Source organism: Oncorhynchus tshawytscha, linkage group LG16 (genome assembly GCF_018296145.1).
Source record: "Oncorhynchus tshawytscha isolate Ot180627B linkage group LG16, Otsh_v2.0, whole genome shotgun sequence".
Lineage (NCBI taxonomy): Eukaryota > Metazoa > Chordata > Actinopteri > Salmoniformes > Salmonidae > Oncorhynchus > Oncorhynchus tshawytscha.
In genome coordinates this window covers 43,375,954-43,400,444 of record NC_056444.1, presented here as the reverse complement: position 1 = coordinate 43,400,444, position 24,491 = coordinate 43,375,954, and the positions used below count along the sequence as shown (strand labels likewise).

At 41.3% G+C, this 24,491-nt stretch overlaps 1 protein-coding gene across 1 annotated transcript in view; it reads right to left on the bottom strand.

Moving 5' to 3' along the window:
* The window catches only part of LOC112215161 (cadherin-7-like), a 98,947-nt gene that overhangs the window by 63,228 nt on the left and 11,228 nt on the right, over positions 1-24,491 (bottom strand). The window contains exon 4 of the mRNA XM_024374106.2: positions 11,515-11,634. Coding sequence (XP_024229874.1) covers positions 11,515-11,634 — 120 coding nt within the window. The remainder of the gene's footprint in view (positions 1-11,514; positions 11,635-24,491) is intronic.

Sequence of the window (24,491 nt, the reverse complement as noted above, 5' to 3'; positions counted from 1 at the left end):
AGACGAGAAATTAACATGTCAGTCGAGAAGCTGATTTATTTTTAATTCCAGATGCATTCATGTTCATCAAAGTATCTGTCTACTGTATCTGTGGATGTGTGGATCAGATCCATCCATCTGCTCCTATATCCTAGCTGTATATCCCTTTCCTCCATCCATCCACTCATTCATTAGGTTTGCTGCTAGTTTCTCCCACTGTGTAACCCTGTAGCCAATTAAAGAGCCTCAATAGTTCTCCAGTGTCAGCTACTGTGACACCTGTGAACCCTGTTTGCTGACATGCATGAGAGAGCTAGCTTCAAGCCATCAATCCAACAGAGGTCCATCAAACCAGGCTAGGTAAAAAATGAATGAAACATTCCTTGTTCTCTCAATCAATCAAAATTATTTATAAAGCCCTTTTTACATCAGCAGAGTCACAAAGTGCTATACAGAAACCCAGCCTAAAACCCCAAACAGCAAGCAATGCAGATGTAGGAGCACGGTGGCTTGGAAAAACTGTGGTAGAGAGAGATTTAAAAACAGAAGGTCTGGGACAAGGTAGCACTTCCGGTGAACAGGTCAGGGTTCCATAGCCGCAGGCAGAAGAGTAGGAACTGGAGTAGCAGCAAGACCAGGTGGACTGGGGACAGCCAGTTAGTTCTGAGGCATGGTCCAAGGGCTCAGGTCCTCCGAGAGGCAGAGAGAGAGAATTAGAGGGAGCATACTTAAATTCATACAGTGTATAATAGTTTTGCCTGCCTCAATAATGATGCCTTTTTGCCTATTCCCTGCCTGTACTTTTCCTATCGGATTTCCTTTTATAAACCTATTGCCTGATCTCCCGGACGACGTTATTAGCCTTTTCCCTGCCTGTACTGTTGCCTTTTTGGACCCCTGTGTATGACCTTTGATGGGGTCAAATTGGGGTCATGATAGGGGCTGCACCAAATGTTTAATATATTATAATAATTGATTATGCTTATGTATGTTGCTATGGGACCCTCCTCCTCCACATTTATAGGGTCCTAGACTACAGATTAACAGTATATGTATTGTAAGGTTTAACATTGTTTCACAGTTATTTTCTAGTCTCTGCCTCTTATAAAGAAACGGTCTGTGAGAAAAGCAACTCAAAGATAAACACAGAACCCTGCAGGGGAAAGAGATAAGAGACTAGTAAGACATACCACTATAAATCAACCTGGAGAGTGGACATTTACTGCTAAGCATTTAGATAACGCTGAAACTATGTTTGTATAGCTGTGGATGCATGGGCTTGGTCTCATGAGTAGAAGGTAATGACGTAGGCAGTTACATCACAGGGGGTTGACTACAAGCATGATAAAAGCAACTTGGGACTTTTCCTATTTGGCAGAACTCAGGTGAGACATGTGTGATGTTTGATGTTTGATTTCTGTCTACAGCTGTATTTTGATTAAAATTGTTATGATTCATAAGTGCATATTTTGAGTGTTCCTTATTTGTTAAGTAAAAAGCCGAGCACAGAAAAACTGAACCAACACCTTCTGCCTGCCCCTGGACCGAGTTACCTGCCTCCTCCTGTGGTCCTTTACAATAAACACCTGCTGCGCCCTGCGCTTGAAACCAGCTCTCTGTCTCCCATTGTGTTCATTACACTCATACTGTGAAAGATTCCCAGACGGAACTAGTATCAGCTGAGTCATCATTCGCCACCTTGACTCTGTATGATACGTTAAATGTCCCATCTCTTGGTGGTCTGGATGTGGTGTAACATTCAACTGTCATGACGTTGGCCTGGGGGTTGGTTTATGACTGTCATAAATAACTCTTCCCCCCTTTTTCCTCTCTCTACCCTACTAAGGTTACATTTGCAAAACCCCTTGGTTAACATAGAGATTCTGGGAACGTCAGAATGTGGGGGAAATTAACTATATTCTGGTAATCCGAACAATTGAACATATGCAGTGGTACTTAATGAATATGATGTCAGTTCGGTTGTCATCTGAGACATTCTCATCAATGATAAGATTACATAAACTCCACAATGGAAAGTCTATACATCAGAGTTATCAGATTCACATGGAATTGTTGTTCAATTTAAAAGTTTGAATATGAAATTATTTGTGATGGGATGAAATGTGGTTTTAGCTTCTAAAATGTGAGATGTGGGTTTTCATAAGTTAGGGCTTGTCACGCCCTGGCCTTAGTTATCTTTGTTTTCTTTATTATTTTGGTTAGGTCAGGGTGTGACATGGGGGATTTATGTGTTTTTGTCTGGTCTAGGATTTTTTGTATGTTTATGGGGCTGTTTCCTTTCTAGGTAGTTTGTAGGTCTATGGTTGCCTAGATTGGTTCTCAATTAGAGGCAGCTGTCTATCGTTGTCTCTGATTGGGAACCATATTTAGGCAGCCATATTCTGTGGGTATTTTGTGGGTGATTGGGTTTTGCCACGTTTGTTATTTTGTATTTGAGTAGTGTTCACGTTAATCGTCTTTTATTAAACATGTTGAACACGAACTATGCTGCATTTTGGTCCTCCTCTCCTTCGACGGAAGAAATCCGTTACAGGGCTGCTCACTCAGTGGCCCACCCACGTGAAGAGACAGAGGTTGTAACCTTTTCACACACCCCCTCTTCCTTCCTATATAAGCTCTTGACTACAACATAACTATCTGTTCCGCAGATGTGAGGATGACGATCCCATGTCAGAATGGTTCAGAAAAAAACTACAGCATGAGCTTTGGTTGCGAATGGTATGAACATTGAACTCTTAATCACAACAGAAGTGATACCCCCTAGCCGTTGAGTTAGCGACCGCAGCTGCAAACGCAGGTTAGGAAGGAACAGACAGAGTATCCCGTATCCAATTTACCAGCAGAGACATTCTTCAAAGGACAGAGGACTCGGTTTGGCAACACGGCCTTCCACCTACCACCAACCTACTGAAGCGCAGCTCAGAGTAAATATTTGTTGCATTTTCCTTTTCCAAATGGGCGGTAATTTAGAATGCATAAGATACTGTATTTACGATAGCACAGCTTCTTACCTTTGTTCCCCCAGTCTCCCGCTCTTTCACTCAAACCCGCCCCTTTTCCTTTGTGTAACAAGCTGTCATATCTGTTCCGCCCGCTAAATCAAATCAAATCAAATCAAATTTTATTTGTCACATACACATGGTTAGCAGATGTTAATGCGAGTGTAGCGAAATGCTTGTGCTTCTAGTTCCGACAATGCAGTAATAACGAGCAAGTAATCTAACTAACAATTCCAAAAAAAAAAACTACTGTCTTATACACAGTGTAAGGGGATAAAGAATATGTACATAAGGATATATGAATGAGTGATGGTACAGAGCAGCATAGGCAAGATACAGTAGATGATATCGAGTACAGTATATACATATGAGATAAGTATGTAAACCAAGTGGCATAGTTAAAGTGGCTAGTGATACATGTATTACATAAGGATGCAGTCGATGATATAGAGTACAGTATCAACGTATGCATATGAGATGAACAATGTAGGGTAAGTAACATTATATAAGGTAGCATTGTTTAAAGTGGCTAGTGATATATTTACATAATTTCCCATCAATTCCCATGATTAAAGTGGCTGGAGTAGAGTCAGTGTCATTGACAGTGTGTTGGCAGTAGCCACTCAATGTTAGTGGTGGCTGTTTAACAGTCTGATGGCCTTGAGATAGAAGCTGTTTTTCAGTCTCTCGGTCCCAGCTTTGATGCACCTGTACTGACCTCGCCTTCTGGATGACAGCGGGGTGAACAGGCAGTGGCTCGGTGGTTGATGTCCTTGATGATCTTTATGGCCTTCCTGTAGCATCGGGTGGTGTAGGTGTCCTGGAGGGCAGGTAGTTTGCCCCCGGTGATGCGTTGTGCAGACCTCACTACCCTCTGGAGAGCCTTACGGTTGAGGGCGGTGCAGTTGCCATACCAGGCGGTGATACAGCCCGCCAGGATGCTCTCGATTGTGCATCTGTAGAAGTTTGTGAGTGCTTTTGGTGACAAGCCGAATTTCTTCAGCCTCCTGAGGTTGAAGAGGCGCTGCTGCGCCTTCCTCACGATGCTGTCTGTGTGAGTGGACCAATTCAGTTTGTCTGTGATGTGTATGCCGAGGAACTTAAAACTTGCTACCCTCTCCACTACTGTTCCATCGATGTGGATGGGGGTGTTCCCTCTGCTGTTTCCTGAAGTCCACAATCATCTCCTTAGTTTTGTTGACGTTGAGTGTGAGGTTATTTTCCTGACACCACACTCCGAGGGCCCTCACCTCCTCCCTGTAGGCCGTCTCGTCGTTGTTGGTAATCAAGCCTACCACTGTTGTGTCGTCCGCAAACTTGATGATTGAGTTGGAGGCGTGCATGGCCACGCAGTCGTGGGTGAACAGGGAGTACAGGAGGGGGGGCTCAGAACGCACCCTTGTGGGGCCCCAGTGTTGAGGATCAGCGGGGAGGAGATGTTGTTGCCTACCCTCACCACCTGGGGGCGGCCCGTCAGGAAGTCCAGTACCCAGTTGCACAGGGCGGGGTCGAGACCCAGGGTCTCGAGCTTGATGACGAGCTTGGAGGGTACTATGGTGTTGAATGCCGAGCTGTAGTCGATGAACAGCATTCTCACATAGGTATTCCTCTTGTCCAGATGGGTTAGGGCAGTGTGCAGTGTGGTTGAGATTGCATCGTCTGTGGACCTATTTGGGCGGTAAGCAAATTGGAGTGGGTCAAGGGTGTCAGGTAGGGTGGAGGTGATATGGTCCTTGACTAGTCTCTCAAAGCACTTCATGATGACGGATGTGAGTGCTACGGGGCGGTAGTCGTTTAGCTCAGTTACCTTAGCTTTCTTGGGAACAGGAACAATGGTGGCCCTCTTGAAGCATGTGGGAACAGCAGACTGGTATAGGGATTGGTTGAATATGTCCGTAAACACACCGGCCAGCTGGTCTGCGCATGCTCTGAGGGCGCGGCTGGGGATGCCGTCTGGGCCTGCAGCCTTGCGAGGGTTAACACGTTTAAATGTCTTACTCACTTCGGCTGCAGTGAAGGAGAGACCGCATGATTCCGTTGCAGGCCGTGTCAGTGGCACTGTATTGTCCTCAAAGCGGGCAAAAAGTTATTTAGTCTGCCTGGGAGCAAGACATCCTGGTCCGTGACTGGGCTGGGTTTCTTCCTGTAGTCCGTGATTGACTGTAGACCCTGCCACATACCTCTTGTGTCTGAGCCGTTGAATTGAGATTCTACTTTGTCTCTGTACTGGCGCTTAGCTTGTTTGATAGCCTTGCGGAGGGAATAGCTGCACTGTTTGTATTCAGTCATGTTACCAGACACCTTGCCCTGATTAAAAGCAGTGGTTCGTGCCTTCAGTTTCACACGAATGCTGCCATCAATCCACGGTTTCTGGTTAGGGAATGTTTTAATCGTTGCTATGGGAACGACATCTTCAACGCACGTTCTAATGAACTCGCACACCGTATCAGCGTATTCGTCAATGTTGTTGTCTGACGCAATACGAAACATCTCCCAGTCCACGTGATGGAAGCAGTCTTGGAGTGTGGAGTCAGCTTGGTCGGACCAGCGTTGGACAGACCTCAGCGTGGGAGCTTCTTGTTTTAGTTTCTGTCTGTAGGCAGGGATCAACAAAATGGAGTCGTGGTCAGCTTTTCCGAAAGGGGGCGGGGCAGGGCCTTATATGCGTCGCGGAAGTTAGAGTAACAATGATCCAGGGTCTTTCCACCCCTGGTTGCGCAATCAATATGCTGATAAAATTTAGGGAGTCTTGTTTTCAGATTAGCCTTGTTAAAATCCCCAGCTACAATGAATGCAGCCTCCGGATAAATCGTTTCCAGTTTGCAGAGAGTTAAATAAAGTTCGTTCAGAGCCATCGATGTGTCTGCTTGGGGGGATATATACGGCTGTGATTATAATCGAAGAGAATTCTCTTGGTAGATAATGCGGTCTACATTTGATTGTGAGGAATTCTAAATCAGGTGAACAGAAGGATTTGAGTTCCTGTATGTTTCCTTCATCACACCATGTCACGTTGGCCATAAGGCATACGCCCCCGCCCGTCTTCTTACCAGAGAGATGTTTGTTTCTGTCGGCGCGATGCGTGGAGAAACCCGCTGGCTGCACCGCTTCGGATTGCGTCTCTCCAGTTAGCCATGTTTCCGTGAAGCAGAGAACGTTGCAGTCTCTGATGTCCCTCTGGAATGCTACCCTTGCTCGGATTTCATCAACCTTGTTGTCAAGAGACTGGACATTGGCAAGAAGAATGCTGGGGAGTGGTGCACGATGTGCCCGTCTCCGGAGTCTGACCAGAAGACCGCTTCGTTTCCCTCTTTTTCTGAGTCGTTTTTTTTTTTTTTTTTTTGGTCGCTGCATGTGATCCACTCGGTTACACTGGTTGTAAGGCAGAACTCAGGATCCGCATCGCGAAAAACATATTCTTGGTCGTACTGATGGTGAGTTGACGCTGATCTTATATTCAGTAGTTCTTGTCGGCTGTATGTAAAGAAACCTAAGATGACCTGGGGTACTAGTGTAAGAAATAACACGTAAAAAAACAAAAAACTGCATAGTTTCCTAGGAACGCGAAGCGAGGCGGCCATCTCTGTCGGCGCCGGAAGAGAAAAGGGATGTTTCCTATGACGTAAATAATTATCCAGGGATAATTCATTCTTTGTATATGTTATTCTGTGTGATTAGTTAGGTATTTACTAAATAAATAATTAAACCCAATTTTGTATTGCTGATTCAACTTGTTAGCCAGGATTCTTGCAGATGACCAAGAATTTACAACTTTCAGAATATGAGACTGAAGTAAGATGACGATTAATGTTGACTGCTATTGATGTAAAATATTGCTAAATCTTTAAGAGTTTATTCGGAAGATAACAGCTCTATAAATATTATTTTGTGGTGCCCGACTCTAGTTAATTACATTTACATGATTAGCTCAATCAGGTGATATTAATTACGGAGAAATTATTTTATATAATAGCTTGTTATAGCAATTAATCCAGCATAGCCAAAGACACGACACAACAATTATGTAACATTACGAGACGCAGATAATTGTGACTCATCTTCAGTAACATTACTGTTATATTTGAAATACAGAAGGAAATGCTACTGTATATGCAAAATCTGATGAAGGGGTTGAGATAATGGATTTTTTGCCAAGCTATAGTATTGCACACTAAGTGGCATAACGATATGTGAGGCCAGATTTATACCTACCCTCGAGCTGTAATGGCCTCCCGTCACTGGAGTGGATAGTACTGTACAAGGATCTCCGTCAGAGGCGATTCACAATTTTGTGTGTGTGTGATTTGAAGAGTTGGTGTCGACTCGTACAGATTAGAAAACACCTTGAGTAGAAAGCTCCCAAAAGGCCCTTCCAATATCTTAATCAGAACGGGATTACCAGGTTTTGGAACCATCTCCCAGTCTCTGTATTTGGTATCTTAGCGCTGAGAAAACAGTTGGGGAGCAGCTAGACTGGCATTGGCCTTGTCCCTTATTTGAGCATTTTACATTTAATTAAATGATCTCCTTCATCATGACCAGAGGAGCTGAAAAAGATGATGGTGAAGCTCTAAACACTGTCATCGCAGAAGTAGCGTACATCAAATTGAAATGCATGCAGGCCCACTCTTGAAAAAAACTTTCAACATAATGAAACCTCGCACAGACACCTGGCCTTTTCGCTCCCACCCGTCGTTAGAACAGAGGTCTGAGGCAAGCAGACATGTCAGGCATTGCCGATGTGCTCGAGTGCTCATCTCTGCCCTAAGGTGTACAAAACTGTGTGTGTGTCCGAGTACTTGCATGCATTTGTGTATGTGTGTTTTGCAGGGAGGTGTGCATTATTAATCCCTGTTAGTTCTTCCGTGCTTCTACACCTGCATTGCTTGCTGTTTGGGGTTTTAGGCTGGGTTTCTGTACAGCACTTTGAGATATCAGCTGATGTACGAAGGGCTATATAAATAAATTTGATTTGATTTGATTTAGTTATGGTCCATTTCTACTAATGCCATTCGAAAATGCCAAATGAGTATCATAGAAACAGTAGACAGACTAGACAGTCATTCATAGCTACATGTATTCATTGGGTCTTTCATCAATTACCCACATGCAGGCCTCAACGCCTAGCAGTGCACCACTTTTTGATTTCACCTTCAAACTCAAGTGTCCTATTTCCTGAGCTACATTACAAAATGGAGGCTTAATAAGCCATGCATTACATTTACAGCTTGACAATTATTGAAGCTATTCAGGATTAAACACCTTTTTCCCCAAGGGCACCTTGTGGAATCAACTTGCGATTAAGACTCCCAGTAAAGGGACTTGCCTGACCAAAGTGAGCCAGGATTCAAACCCTCCAAGTCACATTTGACATTGTCCACCTCCCTGACTATTCCTCAACCACTTAAATCACTGGTGGTGCAGTATTACTGTGTAGCTCAAGCTCAAGAAGTGCATTTCAGCACGAGCACTTTGTCAAAGCTAAGGCACAGCTTGTTTCAATGAATTAGTCTAATTAGTAGTTTGCAGTCATAGAAACAGCATTCACCTCTGGTCTTTTCTTCACAGGTAGCCACATTTAAATGTATTGTAAATCAATTTTCTTGTGTCCTGTGCCAGACACAATTTGTTTGATTTAGCTTTGCAGTATGTACTGTATGTCCTCCATGTTGTGTCTGCACATGTGAAGTGCATACAAATTCTGTTCAAATATGCTAAAGTTAAGGTGCCACTCGAAATACATTTTCACAGAAATATCCACAGCAAAAACATAGTCTGTTCTGGCTTTCCAGGAAGTGAAAGAGTACTAACACTGCCTGAAGAGTAGTCTTTCTTCATTGCACTTTCTACACTATGTAGCCACTTCAGTAATCACAACCGCTTTATGGGGTAGACTTGCTGCTTAAACATCACCTTAAGCAAATGTCGGCTCTCGCTCTGATTAGTATTGATGTCACAAATTCTCAGTTGAGACTTATTGCGGAGCTGAAGTAGTCTCGCTAACTTTGTTAAAGATCATTTTGAGGACGCATTCAAGTAGTCAAATTTCCATCAATCTTGTTCCCCGCACAGATTAATGTGCTTCCATTGTCTGCTAGTCTGAATTTCCTGAAAGCATATGGTATTGAATCAGGCGACTGGCTTGATGCTACTTGCCCACCCAGTCTGACTTATTAAAAGTGAACTTATTGTCTATAAGTCTGTCTGACTTATAAAACCTCAGCATGTAAGCAGATCTCCCCTGGATGTGTTGCAGGAAGAAAAAGATGGTGATAAGCCAAAAATAATGGAACTACGCCCAAACTTCTTTTTTCTTCCCAGAGTGCTTTGCATGAGGCTAGCGTCCCCCACGGTGGCTAATGAGCCAACTAGCTATCTGTAGCCGAGGACAACAGCTGTACACTCCAACGAAGCACCCCAAGAGTCAGAACAACTACTTCACATCCCAGCATTGTTATGCAGTTCCATTGGTTTATATTTGGCGAATTAAACAAAAAAAACAAATATGAATTCTTGAGTTTAGAGAATGTAGATGGACAATTCTCTCGCATTGAATCAACACTGCCAGTGTTAAATTTAACACTGGGTCACAGTATATATTGGTCCACACTTTTCAGTGTTAAATTAACATTGTGCTTAGTGCTGACGCTGTTACACTTCGTCAGTATTAGGGACTTTACACTTTTAGTGTTATGCAATAACACATAAAGTTGTTTCAACACTAGGAAGTGTATATAGTTTGAGACAATCAGGTTTTACAATAACACGGCATAATTAATCAGATGTATTTATAAAGCCCTTTTTACATCAGCAGATGCCCAGGCTAAAACTCCAAACAGCGACCAATGCTGATGTAGAAGCATAGACCACCTAAACTGGTACAACACTTCCACTTTCACAGGAGGCCAAAAACAACTAACTGAAAGCCACGCCCCCACTAAGCCACACCTCCAATATAATTTCCCAGTGTCCCTTGCCTTTAAGAGTGAATTGTAGAGTTACCACCAATGACTGTATTTGTTAGTGACAGAGAAATGGTTGTTGAAGTCATAAATGTTCAGTCATTTAGCCTTCATCTAGTGAGTTATTATGTAAATATTATCATACAAATGTAGCTCTTTATGACAATACATATCTCATTAGGCCTTATTTTGAGACCTAGTTTTACCATAATACTATGGCCTGGAGCACATTGTTTACAGACCACATCAGGCCTACAAGTCACATTACGCTGGTTTACAAAGTGAAGCATAATTACTATTGGAATCCAGGCAGAGTTAGGAACAGCTGGAATTTTCATTCACCCACAACCTGCATTCAGAATGGCTGTCAAGATTGTGAACAGTAATAAAGGAGACTACCTAAACCATTTAAACTGGAACAACCATTTCAGTAATATGTGCAATAAATCTAACTAACTGATTGGATTAGTTTAGAAAAATGTATGCTATTTATCTTTGTGTGGCATAAGATTGATTGAGTAATCAATGTACATACAAAAACACAGATAAAAGAAACATTCCAAAAAACAACCACCTAAAGTAGAGCATACTGGGAAATATGATAATGATCGACATGGTTTGGATGGCAAAAAAAAAAATTCTCCCAAGGGTAAAACACTCCCAAACTCAACTCTGGTTATTATCATACCAATGAGTGTTAATTTAAAGATTAATTATGAAGAAATCGCTCAGCCATTTCCAGGTTGCAAAAATTGTAATAGTTTGCTTAATTTCGGTTTGTGACAAAACAAGCAAGTATAGTGTAGAGAATCATTGTACCATATACATTGTTATGAAATATTGTTTAAAAAATATTGTATTTTTAGCTGTTTGAAGCTGGTGTACAAAACCGAAAGTAAAAGACAAGAAAATGTACTTTAAGGGAAGCATAGATATAGCGCTATAGAACAGATAACCTCTTCGAAGACTTGCTCAAATGAGAGTGACAGATCTATAACACACATTTCTATGTGAATATGGTCGGTCGCCCCCAAAAAGTTACATATTGCAGCTTTAATTTTTAGAGTTAATTTAAACACCTGAATCAACACTAGAAATGTTACACTGAAAAATAACACTACGTATTACTGGCCAATTTTCTGTGTGTGATAGCATACATACTGCTACCATGTGTTTTCCTCTACAATGTAAACTGACATTTTCATGTGAGGCATTTGAGCAGTTTGATAGTGTAGCACTTTTTTTTTTAAATACATAAAAAATCCTTAGGAGTATATTTATGCACCTGTGCATCAATCTAAGAAATATAATTTTAAAAATCCCATCAAAATCTGTCAGCTTAAGATGGAGATATAAGTTTTTGTATGGGCTGTGTCTTAATCCACCGCATCCGCCTCTGTCGGTCTTCCGCATCTGCGGTGGAAGGTCGCCAAGCTACAGTGGTGTTTGTTAGACCAATGGCTTAGACTTTTAGTTAATAACATTTAGTCATAGTATGTCTGACCAGTCCAGACTGCATGGTCAATTCTTATTCCCAAAAGTCAGCAGCCTACCTGTTTTTGGTTCCACTGAGAAGTAGGGTTGTCCGCTGATGATGCTGTAGACCACCCTGGCACTGTTCCCATATGTGGGATCATCTGCATCGGTGGCTGCCACTTGGACCACCATTGTTCCTGTAGACAGACAGCATCCAATTAGTTATCAAGACAACATCAGCCATTTTTGTCCACCAGAGCTATTTGAAGACAAACAGCTCTCACATCAACAGTATGTGTGACAACATTTCCACAAAGCTTACAAATGTCAATGTTATATATTCAGTAAAAATCACATCTTTTTCTATATGGGCTACAATTAGGGATGTTCTATATATTATGTTCTGTATATGTATATATTTGTGCATATGTGTGTATATATGTTTGTAACAATACATACTGTAATAACACATTTCTGCCCAGTATCCTCGGTGCTTGTTTTTGTGTTCAGAGGAAATGTCTTACCCATGACATTTAACATTTGGACTTCTTGATTTCATGTTAAAGTGAGTTTAGATTTTTACAAACTCAAATGTTTGTCTAAATCTTCCCAGGCGCCAAATGTTCAAGCATAAACTATGCTCTGACTTCTTCCACAGACGCTGCTGCACAACACTGTAACCTATGGATACCATACACCGTTACCAGTGTTTGTACTGTACGCTGAAACAAATTAAGGTTCTTAAATGGTTGAAGCTGAGCAATTCGCTCATGCTTTTCTGGGCAGTACAGTCATATCTGAGTAAGATCATAACATGGTGGTCAGAAGTACTTCAACCTCGTCAAATATAAAACAGGAGAAATTATTTCACAGAACATAATAATGTTACTTGAGTTTTGTCTGGGTTTAGAGAGATGAAAAGTAGTTAACAGCTGACTGCTCTCTCATGTCTTGTTATTGAGCCGAGCAGCCAAGCGGAGTTGTTGGTATGGACACTCACAGACACAGACCTACCACAAGCAGAGTCCATGTAGAGTGAGCAACACTCAGGAAGTGAGTGACAGACAGAGATCAGCAGCTAATGGATTTACTAATAGAGGAAGTTATTTCTGATTTTGGTTTTCGGGCAAAGCCGGGCTGGGCCTTAAAATAGGCAGAAGGAATTGGGCCTGGGTAGGTTAGGGCCTGAACATCACTGGCATGGGTAGGTCTTGGCCTAAAAATTAATGCCCTTGCAGGGCTCTAATCTACGGTTCATCAGAATTCTGAAAGGTTCTTGAAATGTATGGAAGCCTGTAGATGTGTCCCTTTCATAGAACACATCAAATTGGCCAGTGTTAACTAGTGTTTATTTTTCTGTGAAATATTTATAGTGTTGATTCAAGGGTTAAATTAACACTTGTTTTTATGTTTTTATGTAACAATCGTTATAAGGAGTGGACGAAGGCGCAGCATGATTTAGGTTCATCATATTTGATTTAAATGTGAACCAGCAACAAAACAATAAAGCGAAACAAACAAACGAACGTACAGCCTTGTTGGGCTCAAAAGCAACAATACAAAAACAAGATCCCACAAACAACAGGTGGGAAAAGGCTACCTAAATATGATCCCCAATCAGAGACAACGATTGACAGCTGCCTCTGATTGGGAACCATACCAGGCCAAACATAGAAATAATAAACTAGAACACCCCCCCAGTCACGCCATGACCTACTCCACCATATAAAATAAAGACTTTCTATGGTTAGGACGTGACATTTTACATGAATATTTCATTAATTAATCTTATGCTACTCAAAAATAAATAATATACATGCATCTAAACAATTCCGATCTGTTATTTTGGATTTATTGCACCTGTTACTGAAATGTTTAAGGTAGTCTCATATCTTAGTCTTCCCAACCCTGGCAGTAATTCTGAATGCAGGTTGCAGGTGAATAACGAGTCCTATTGTTGGGTAGCCCCATAACAGGACTTTGTGAGCCAGCATACTGTGACTTGCAGACCTGATAACTATGAGTTTCAAGACACTGTGTTAGGGTAAAATCAGGCTCTAAGTATTGTCTTCAATAATTTAATGACAACATTTTCACTTAGGAGATCCCTTGGTAAAGGCCAAAGGACTGAAAATGAATGAATGTCTCTGTCACTAGCAAACACAGTCATGTGTGGTACTGGTAACAACAACAAAAAATCACTAAAATTACATCCTGGCAAATATGTGAAAGGAAACTAGGTGTATGTCGCAGAAGAGGCATTTGAACATAAACATGATTTTCTTTTTTTTAATCAAAATGTATTTTTTGGAACATGTGAACTTACATATGCCTTACTAACAAACTTTTATTCCATCCATAATATAATAAAATTGTTAGATTACCAGCCTAATTGGTTTAGCCACGGAAAAAGACAGGAACATTCCCACTAGCCATGATTGGCTGAGATGATGGCTGGGCTGGACATGCCGGGAGATGAGTTTTGATCGGTCTGTAATGTGTAATGTGAGTTGTTTCGAATGTGTTGATAGTCCTTTCTACCGTGCCGTTTTTGAAAGATATAACGTTAGCCATCAAGAACAACAAAAGTTTTGCTACTTTTCTCAGCAACATTGATGTCATGAATTTAGCAGGCGCTATCGACATTTCAGTTGGAAAGAGTGATGGGCTACTTTCTGCACATGCCACGGTCAATGTGTCAACCGGAGTGACTTGACACAACGCTGGCCAAACAAGATTTAGGTTGGCTACAAACAAAACAGAGTTAAATGGTTCCAGTCTGCCGTGAAGCATTCATCCATGTATACAGGTAAGAGTCTGCATTTTCAGATATACATTTTTAATTTTGTCAGAAAGTCATTTATTTCAGGTTAAAACGTACTGTTAGCTAGCGAAAGTTAGCTTGCTGGCTCGCTAGCTGACGTTATGTGTATGATCTGTGTAGTACTATTATTTGAATCAGAAATCAATTTGCATTGCTAGTTATAGCCTAATGTTAGGTAGTTTACATTTAACCTAGTTTGTTAGCTTTAGCTACATGCAGATTCATACTACAGCTATGACAATGTTTGTATTGGTAGTAGTATGAGTTGGGATTATGCTGGTTCATTCTTTAGCTAGCTACCTAGCTAGCTATGTGTCTATACAAAAGACTCCACTTCGGCAGGATTATTACATGACCCATCAAATTAGCCAGCTGTGTCTGGGGGTGATTAAGGCCATCTATTGTTTTTCATGAACATGTATACATGTCTAGACAGTAGTGACCCATCCACTTCACTAGATGTGGCTGGGGGTGGTTATAGCATTTCCTTCACATGACCCATCAATTTAGACAAGTGTGTTAGGTAATCTAATAATTCAAAAATATTTCAAAAATAGTTTTATCTGGACACTTTCTGTTTTTGGATATTGTTACTATGCAAGTATCCATTTCAGGTAGCCTAGTGGTTAGAGCATTGGGCCAGTAACCGAAAGGTTTCTAGATTGAATCACCAAGCTGACAAGCCTAAAAATCTGTTGTTCTGCCCATGGACAAGGCAGTTAACCCACTGTTCCTAGGCCATCATTGTAAATAACAATTTGTTCTTAACTGACTTGCCTAGTTACATAAATTTTTATCTGGTGCATGTGACAAGTAAACATCGATTTTATATAGCGTGTGTTTACCTCATGGCCTCACATGTGAATCCTTAAAGAGATGGGTGGGGCTAAGGCTTAAGAGGGTGTGAATGATGCTGAATGGGTGTAGACCAAAAAAAGCTCTCCAGTAGACGTACCAAAACATTTCAGGGCCATTTTCTCAAAAGTGGGGTTACAAGTTAATCAGCTTACAAAGCAAAATTACTTTCCCATTGTTCCTCAATTGCAGTGTATGATATACCATTTTGTAGCACTGTTATCCAATGTAAAAACCACCATTTCAAATATTGCTACATTAGACCGAATCGAGACGGTCGGTCACATATGCAAATAAGTCTTAACCCTACAGCAGGTCTATTTAATTCCAGTCCTAGAGGGACATTTCTCATTTGGGATTTATATATGGTTCTTCAAAGACTCATCATCCCATTTTTGTATTTTCAGAGACTGTATAATGGCTCCCCTATGGCATTGCTTCCAAGAACCTTATTTGGTTCAAACTTGCACCTTTATTTTTGTGTACCATTCTACAAGGTCATATGGTTGCTACTTGTTATCAGGATAGTTTGCTACATTTAAGGTGCAACTTTTGTTTGTAGAAACCTGCGAAAGGAACTGGTTAGAAACAGCATATATATTACTGTGAAGGAAAGTACATGGCTATTTATGTGAATGTACTGTGATGACTATGATTGAAATACCTATGAATAATGCTTGAATAAATGTTGGAAAATTCATGTACCCATTCTTAGAACTAACACAATGCATTTGATTTTAAAGTGATTGTAATGACACGGTTAGCATGTTGATGTTCCATATTTCCTAAAGAAGTTTGTCTTTTCCTTACTGGGACCTGAAGGAGGGATGCCACCTGAGTATCAAAGCACAAAAGTCCAGTAATCTCCGCTATCAGTAATCACCATTTACCTCTATTGTTCTGTTGTGAACTATGTTCTGGCCGCTGATAGAGACCAGAGTTTTATCTGTAACCTACAAAACCAAGTGTACTGAGCAAGTATTCTGACATGCAAAACAACTTGGCCTCAATGGAGAGCCACTGCCAATCTTTTTTATTGAATTTATTACAAAGAATAATACACCCAGAATAAAATGTTATATTAAATTCAATTATTTGTGTGAGAATCAAGGACATTAAGGCTCAGACTTTGCGTCATTGGTAATCTTGAAGCTGACGCCACGTTTCTGACTGGACAAATGTGCAATTATCAGCCGGTAACGTAGGAGACGTAACCTTGTTTGCCCTGTTGCCATTGAACATGGTCAGATGAATAGGCTGCTTTATGTTTGTATATTTCACTTTAATAGCCTTGCAGTTCTGGCGGTATTTTAGGCCCATATTGTAGCACATAAAGGAAAGTGCTGTCTTACAAAGCAGGTTATATTTTATTTATCAGCAAACACCCTTATAATAAGTCCACTTTCTTGCAGGAACCGTATTTTACAGGCTCTTGTAGAATGAACTGATCATGGAAATTGTAGATTAGACCGCCCTATTTCCATCATAAACCAGAATTAACAGGCACTGGCCCTGAATTTGAGCAATATAGAAAAAGGCAAGAAGTTCTATGTGGACCCCCAAGATTATGTCATCACCTCTTATTCATGGCAGGTTATATTACAACATTAAAACAACCAAGGTCAATCAATGCTTAAAGAGTTTTGTGCATTCCAATCTCTGATCACTGCACAGTAGCAGTAGGCTAAAACTGTAACGATATTCGTTGTCGGAAGAAGAGGAATCATCAGACCAAAGCGCAGCGTGGTAAGTGTTCATGCTTGTTTATTTACAACTGAACACTATAACAAAAATAAACAGGAGAATACCCGAAACAGTCCTGTAAGGTGAAAACACTAAACAGAAAGTAACTACCCACAAATACCCTGTGGGAAAACGCTACCTAAGTATGGTTCCCAATCAGAGACAACGATAGACAACTGTCCCTGATTGAGAACCATACCCGGCCAAAACAAAGAAATACAAAAACATGGGAAAGGGAACACAGAATGCCCACCCAAATAACACCCTGACCAAACCAAAATAGAGACATAAAAAGCTCTAAGGTCAGGGCGTGACAAAAACTGATTTAGGTTATCCCTGAATAATGGTTCTAATGTGTAAAAGGGGTCTCTCAGATTTCTATTTGTGTCTTCTGTGGTGTATCTTCAGTGATACCCAAGATAGAGGAAATTTGTTGCGAAACTCTGTATTTACATCGATATTTACAGCTGTCAAGGTCACAAATAAGAATAGCTAGCCTTCAAGAGTGGCTGTCCAAAACGGATAAACAACTTCACATCAGAATGTATTACACTGTTCCACTCGGTGCAGCTGTCTTCTGTCACTATTTGTCTTTTTTCATTTGTGTGATTGATCAAATTCTCATATTTTCATTAATTTCCAGTGAAGATAGACAAAACAGGGGTTACTAATCAATTCTACATCTCAAGGTGAACGATTGTCATCTGACAGTAATGAAAATAAATATTGCATGTGTAATTTGGTTGGCAGACAGGTTTTCATCAAAACTTTACAGACAAGACTGGATCCAACTGCTACCATGAATACTCATCTCCAAGTAAACATGATTCCAATGTTCAAACTGTTAGCTTTTTGTTTTGCATTGCTTTGGCTTGCAACTTGTAGACTTAGAAGATAAGTATTGACTTCTGAGGCCTCTACTTTATTATACCTTTATTTCAACAATGAACACAGACAGACCAAGGTCTATTTTACAGCTGGGTCCTGCATATACATATATACATACAGTTTAGGTACAATGATTAAGAAACTACACAAGACAAACAAAACGATCACAGATAGGACAACTTTCTCACGGTTTCTGGAAGGAAATGCTGTAGGAACGCTCAACCGGTGTCGCTCATTCAGCCGACAGAAACTTTCAACCGGTTTTCCCCATTAAGCAGCGAGTCGGAGTCAGAGGCCGAGTCTTCTCTGGTCTCTACTCCTCTCGTTACAGGGTCTGAGACGGCGAAGCATTGCCACCATTAGCTCTGACAAATTGAAAACTCTAGTCATTGGCGACTCCATTACCCGCAGTATTAGACTTAAAACGAATCATCCAGCGATCATACACTGTTTACCAGGGGGCAGGGCTACCGATGTTAAGGCTAATCTGAAGATGGTGCAGGCTGAAGCTAAAACTGGCGAGTGTAAGAGAGTATAGAGATATTGTTATCCACGTCGGCACCAACGATGTTAGGATGAAACAGTCGGAGATCACCAAGCGCAACATAGCATCTGCGTGTAAATCAGCTAGAAAGATGTGTCGGCATCGAGTAATTGTCTCTGGCCCCCTCGCAGTTAGGGGGAGTGATGAGCTCTACAGCAGAGTCTCACAACTCAATCGTTGGTTGAAAACTGTTTTCTGCCCCTCCCAAAAGTTAGAATTTGTAGATAATTGGCCCTCTTTCTGGGACTCACCCACAAACAGGACCAAGCCTGACCTGCTGAGGAGTGACGGACTCCATCCTAACTGGAGGGGTGCTCTCATCTTATCTACCAACATAGACAGGGCTCTAACTCCTCTAGCTCCACAATGAAATAGGGTGCAGGACAGGCAGCAGGCTGTTAGCCAGCCTGCCAGCATAGTGGAGTCTGCCACTAGCACAGTCAGTGTAGTCAGCTCAGCTATCACCATTGAGACCGTGTCTGTGCCTCGACCTAGGTTGGGCAAAACTAAACATGGCGGTGTTCGCCTTAGCAATCTCACTAGGATAAAGACCACCTCCATTCCTGTCATTATTGAAAGAGATCATGATACCTCACATCTCAAAATAGGGCTACTTAATGTTAGATCCCTTATTTCAAAGGCAATTATAGTCAATGAACTAATCACTGACCATAATCTTGATGTGATTGGCCTGACTGAAACATGGCTTAAGCCTAATGAATTTACTGTGTTAAATGAGGCCTCACCTCCTGGCTACACTAGTGAACATATCCCCCGCGCATCCCGCAAAGGCGGAGGTGTTGCTAACAATTACGATAGCAAATTTCAATTTACAAAAAAAAAAAAGACGTTTTCGTCTTTTGAGCTTCTAGTCATGAAATCTATGCAGCCTACTCAATCACTTTTTATAACTACTGCTTACAGGCCTCCTGGGCCATATACAGCGTTCCTCACTGATTTCCCTGAATTCCTATCGGACCTTGTAGTCATAGCAGATAATATTCTAATCTTTGGTGACTTTAATATTCACATGGAAAAGTCCACAGACCCACTCCAAAAGGCTTTCGGAGCCATCATCGACTCAGTGGGTTTTGTCCAACATGTCTCTGGACCCACTCACTGTCACAGTCATACGCTGGACCTAGTTTTGTCCCATGGAATAAATGTTGTGGATCTTAATGTTTTTCCTCATAATCCTGGACTATCGGACCACTATTTAATTACGTTTGCAATTGCAACAAATAATCTGCTCAGACCCCAACAAAGGAACATCAAAAGTCGTGCTATAAATTCACAGACAACACAAAGATTCCTTGATGTCCTTCCAGATTCCCTCTGTCTACCCAAGGACGCCAGAGGACAAAAATCAGTTAACCACCTAACTGAGGAACTCAATTTAACCTTGCGCAATACCCTAGATGCAGTTGCACCCCTAAAAACTAAAAACATTTCTCATAAGAAACTAGCTCCCTGGTACACAGAAAATACCCGAGCTCTGAAGCAAGCTTCCAGAAAATTGGAACGGAAATGGCGCCACACCAAACTGGAAGTCTTCCGACTAGCTTGGAAAGACAGTACCGTGCAGTACTGTAGAGCCCTTACTGCTGCTCGATCATCCTATTTTTCTAACTTAATTGAGGAAAATAAGAACAATCCGAAATTCCTTTTTGATACTGTCGCAAAGCTAACTAAAAAGCAGCATTCCCCAAGAGAGGATGACTTTCACTTTAGCAGTGATAATCTTTTCCTCAAAGAAGTTCATGAATTTATGATTATTAGAAAGCAAATTACGGACTCCTCTTTAAATCTGCGTATTCCTTCAAAGCTCAGTTGTCCTGAGTCTGCACAACTCTCCCAGGACTTAGGATCAAAGGAGACACTGAAGTGTTTTAGTACTATATCTCTTCACACAGTGATGAAAATAATCATGGCCTCTAAACCTTCAAGCTGCATACTGGACCCTATTCCAACTATGCTTGGCCCTCCTATGTTGAACATAATAAACGGCTCTCTATCCACCGGATGTGTACCAAACTCACTAAAAGTGGCACTAATAAAGCCTCTCTTGAAAAAGCCAAACCTTGACCCAGAAAATATAAAAAACTATCGGCCTATATCGAATCTTCAATTCCTCTCAAAATTTTTAGAAAAGGCTGTTGCACAGCAACTTACTGCCTTCCTGAAGACAAACAATGTATACGAAATGCTTCAGTCTGGTTTTAGACCCCATCATAGCACTGAGACGGCACTTGTGAAGGTGGTAAATGACATTTTAATGGCATCGGACCGAGGCTCTGCATCTGTCCTCGTGCTCCTAGACCTTGGTGCTGCTTTTGATACCATCGATCACAACATTCTTTTGGAGAGATTGGAAACCCAAATTGGTCTACACGGACAAGTTCTGGCCTGGTTTAGATCTTATCTGTCGGAAAGATATCAGTTTGTCTCTGTGAATGGTTTGTCCTCTGACAAATCAACTGTAAATTTTGGTGTTCCTCAAGGTTCCGTTTTGGAACCACTATTGTTTTCACTATATATTTTACCTCTTGGGGATGTTATTCGAAAACATAATGTTAACTTTCACTGCTATGCGGATGACACACAGCTGTACATTTCAATGAAACATGGTGAAGCCCCAAAATTGCCCTTGCTAGAAGCATGTGTTTCAGACATAAGGAAGTGGATGGCTGCAAACTTTCTACTTTTAAACTCGGACAAAACAGAGATGCTTGTTCTAGGTCCCAAGAAACAAAGAGATCTTCTGTTGAATCTGACAATTAATCTTAATGGTTGTACAGTCGTCTCAAATAAAACTGTGAAGGACCTCGGCGTTACTCTGGACCCTTTTTTCCATCTACGTAACATTGCAAAAATCAGAAACATCAGAAAATCATAAAGCACTAAATAAACTTCAGTTGGTGCTAAATACGGCTGCTAGAATCCTGACTAGAACCAAAAAATTTGATCATATTACTCCAGTGCTAGCCTCTCTACACTGGCTTCCTGTCAAAGCAAGGGCTGATTTCAAGGTTTTTGCCCTTGCTGTCTCTGCCTGGCCAGTTCCCCTCTTCCCACTGGGATTCTCTGCCTCTATCCCTATTACAGGGGCTGAGTCACTGGCTTACTGGGGCTCTCTCATGCTGTCCCTGGAAGGGGTGCGTCACCTGAGTGGGTTGATTCACTGACGTGGTCATCCTGTCTGGGTTGTGCCATGGCGGAGATCTTTGTGGGCTATACTCAGCCTTGTCTCAGGATGGTAAGTTGGTGGTTGAAGATATCCCTCTAGTGGTGTGGGGGCTGTGCTTTGGCGAAGTGGGTGGGGTTATATCCTTCCTGTTTGGCCCTGTCTGGGGGTGTCCTCGGATGGGGCCACAGTGTCTCCTGACCCCTCCTGTCTCAGCCTCCAGTATTTATGCTGCAGTAGTTAATGTGTCGGGGGTCTAGGGTCAGTTTGTTATATCTGGAGTACCTCTCCTGTCCTATTCAGTGTCCTGTGTGAATCTAAGTGTACGTTCTCTAATTCTCTCTTTCTCTCTCGGAGGACCTGAGCCCTAGGACCATGCCCCAGGACTACCTGACATGATGACTCCTTGCTGTCCCCAGTCCACCTGACCGTGCTGCTGCTCCAGTTTCAACTGTTCTGCCTTATTATTATACGACCATGCTGGTCATTTATGAACATTTTAACATCTTGGCCATGTTCTGTTATAATCTCCACCCGGCACAGCCAGAAGAGGATTGGCCACCCCACATAGCCTGGTTCCTCTCTATGTTTCTACCACCAAAGCGTATCACAGCCCCTGTCATCCCCTATACAGGTTGAAAATGGCAGATTTTGGCATTGATAAGGGCCTACATTGGAATGCAGTGTCTGGTAGGTAACATGCTATACATGATGTCACAGCTCCGGTTCTCCGCTTCACAGCGCTATATGGGTTTTGACTGACAGCTGTTATGAACTTGAGCACCGTGCGCAACAAGAAGATGCCCCCATACCTCCTGCTAATTGGGCAACTTTTGCACATTTGTTGTCTGAGTGAGGGAAATACTGTAAATTGAGAGGAGTCAATGTGTTCTGAAAGATGAGACGTTGAGGATTATAATAAATACCGCTATTTATTATAAATAGGGGCAACATCATCAGAATTCCGGGAATACTTGTGAAACAGACCAAACAGGCCAGGGAGGGGTTTGAGAAGTCAATGAGAGAAGTGACACGTTTCCTTAGTTGTTCATTTTCTCAAAATCTAAAGTCACAACCTAGATTCGAGGCAATGCCTTAGGTAGTTGAACATGTTATTACTCCAACCTCATCAAAGTAACAAAGTGACATGTTTTATTTTACTCAAAAACAACTTTATATCCAATGTGTGTCTTTGATTTGATGGCCTGCACATGTGCAGTTTGGCACGAGAAGACCGTTAGACTCAATGACATGTTTCTACACAGCTTAGCTAGCCAATGTCGCCATGACATCACCTACAAGTGTGATCGGGGATTTCTATTGGAGAAGCAGCTTCTGCCTATCTTCATACTGTACTATCTTTGAGGAGCCTATGTTTGTCTTTTTTTTGAAGAAAATTTGCTGTGGAACACGCACTTGAATGGACTCTATGCGCACAAAAAGGACTATATGTTAGGCTTTCAAAAGGCACTCCAGACAAACACTAAGATCCTATTTTATAACTTTACTAACCATGTTGGCAATAGAATACACTTTCAAATAATGCCCACCTGACCCAGACTGAGATTTATAATGGAGCATTTTTGGATTGAGTAAACAACAGTAATTGTGTGATGGTTGGGACGCAGGGCTATGTTCCAAACACAAAACTAAAAGTGTTCATGCTTCAGTTCCTCAATGGCAAAGCTAGGAGAGCTCAAAAAAGCACCTCATAGTGGAAGGCTCTTTCCTTGAGTCATAAAAGTGCTTTGAAATTATTTAGGAACAGTGGACAGTTTGGGAAGGTGTGTGTCTGTTTGGAGACACCAGTTAGACCTCTCACTCAATCCCTTGTAATCATTTTTCCTATAATGCGCCTACTTCAACATTTCAATATTTTAATATTCTTATTATGTTACCGAATGTATCCAGAGTATTTTCAGATTTCATTATTGACAAATGCTGTGAAAAGTACAGTGTCTTGTCAGGTGAACTGTTGTGTCCTCACTTATTGGTCTGATAATTTGCCCGTAATCTCCAAAGTGTTGTCTTTCAATTGCTATCATGGTGATGCATATGCTCTGTCAGAAACATTTACATTTGGCCTTATCCATACAGGCCAATTTTCTCGAGTGTGAAAATGAAAAAGTTCAACAGCACTTTTGTTGTATTGTATGTCAGTGCTACATCCTGACAAATGTAACATAAACTGCAAAGTACAACAGTGGCAATACGAAATGGATTTGAGTGTGGGTATCACTGCGTATTACATTAAAAACGCAATATTCAAACCTGCCGTTTAAGCCTACCAACTTTGCAATGCCTTGATGAGTATTCAACATTGGCACAACTGATTAAGTTGATCATATTCATGCACGTTCACACCTGCTCCCCACCATTTGAGATAAGCAGGGATTATTGCTTGGAGACGAGTTTGAATTTATTTGTAATTGTCATGTGAATATGAATGACACAATTCAAACAAAGACAAACCCATAATTGCCCTGCTGTGCTTTGAGGCCATAGGTAGTTGGCAAATCTCTGAGCATGGGTTCTTAAAACTTTTTCAGCCTGGGACCCAAATGAGAAATTCTGTTTTCCTGTGACCCAAGCTTATGAAAATATGCAATTATGCAAAAATATTAGTACATTTCATTACCCTTATGCCTAGAACAAATTCAATATCGACAAAAACAAATAACAATGAAATGAAATACCCATATAAATATATTCATGTTTATTTTTCCTCATTAAAACACATTTCTGTCTAGGTTGGAACAGTACAGATGAAAAATGATCAGGCCTACTGCACATCTTACTGTAGAAAGTATTGTTGAAAGTCTAAGTTTGATCTGTTGCTGTTAAAATACAATAACTGTATTGTTTATTCTGAACTTTAATACACTGATTGATCAAATCACACAGGTTGACGTTTTCAACAAGCATATTCTGGACTCAGGTTTTGACAGTGCAACATGGAGGTAATGCTCAGCATTGAGTCTATTTCTGTACTTGTTTTTTAAGTAGGCCAGAGTTG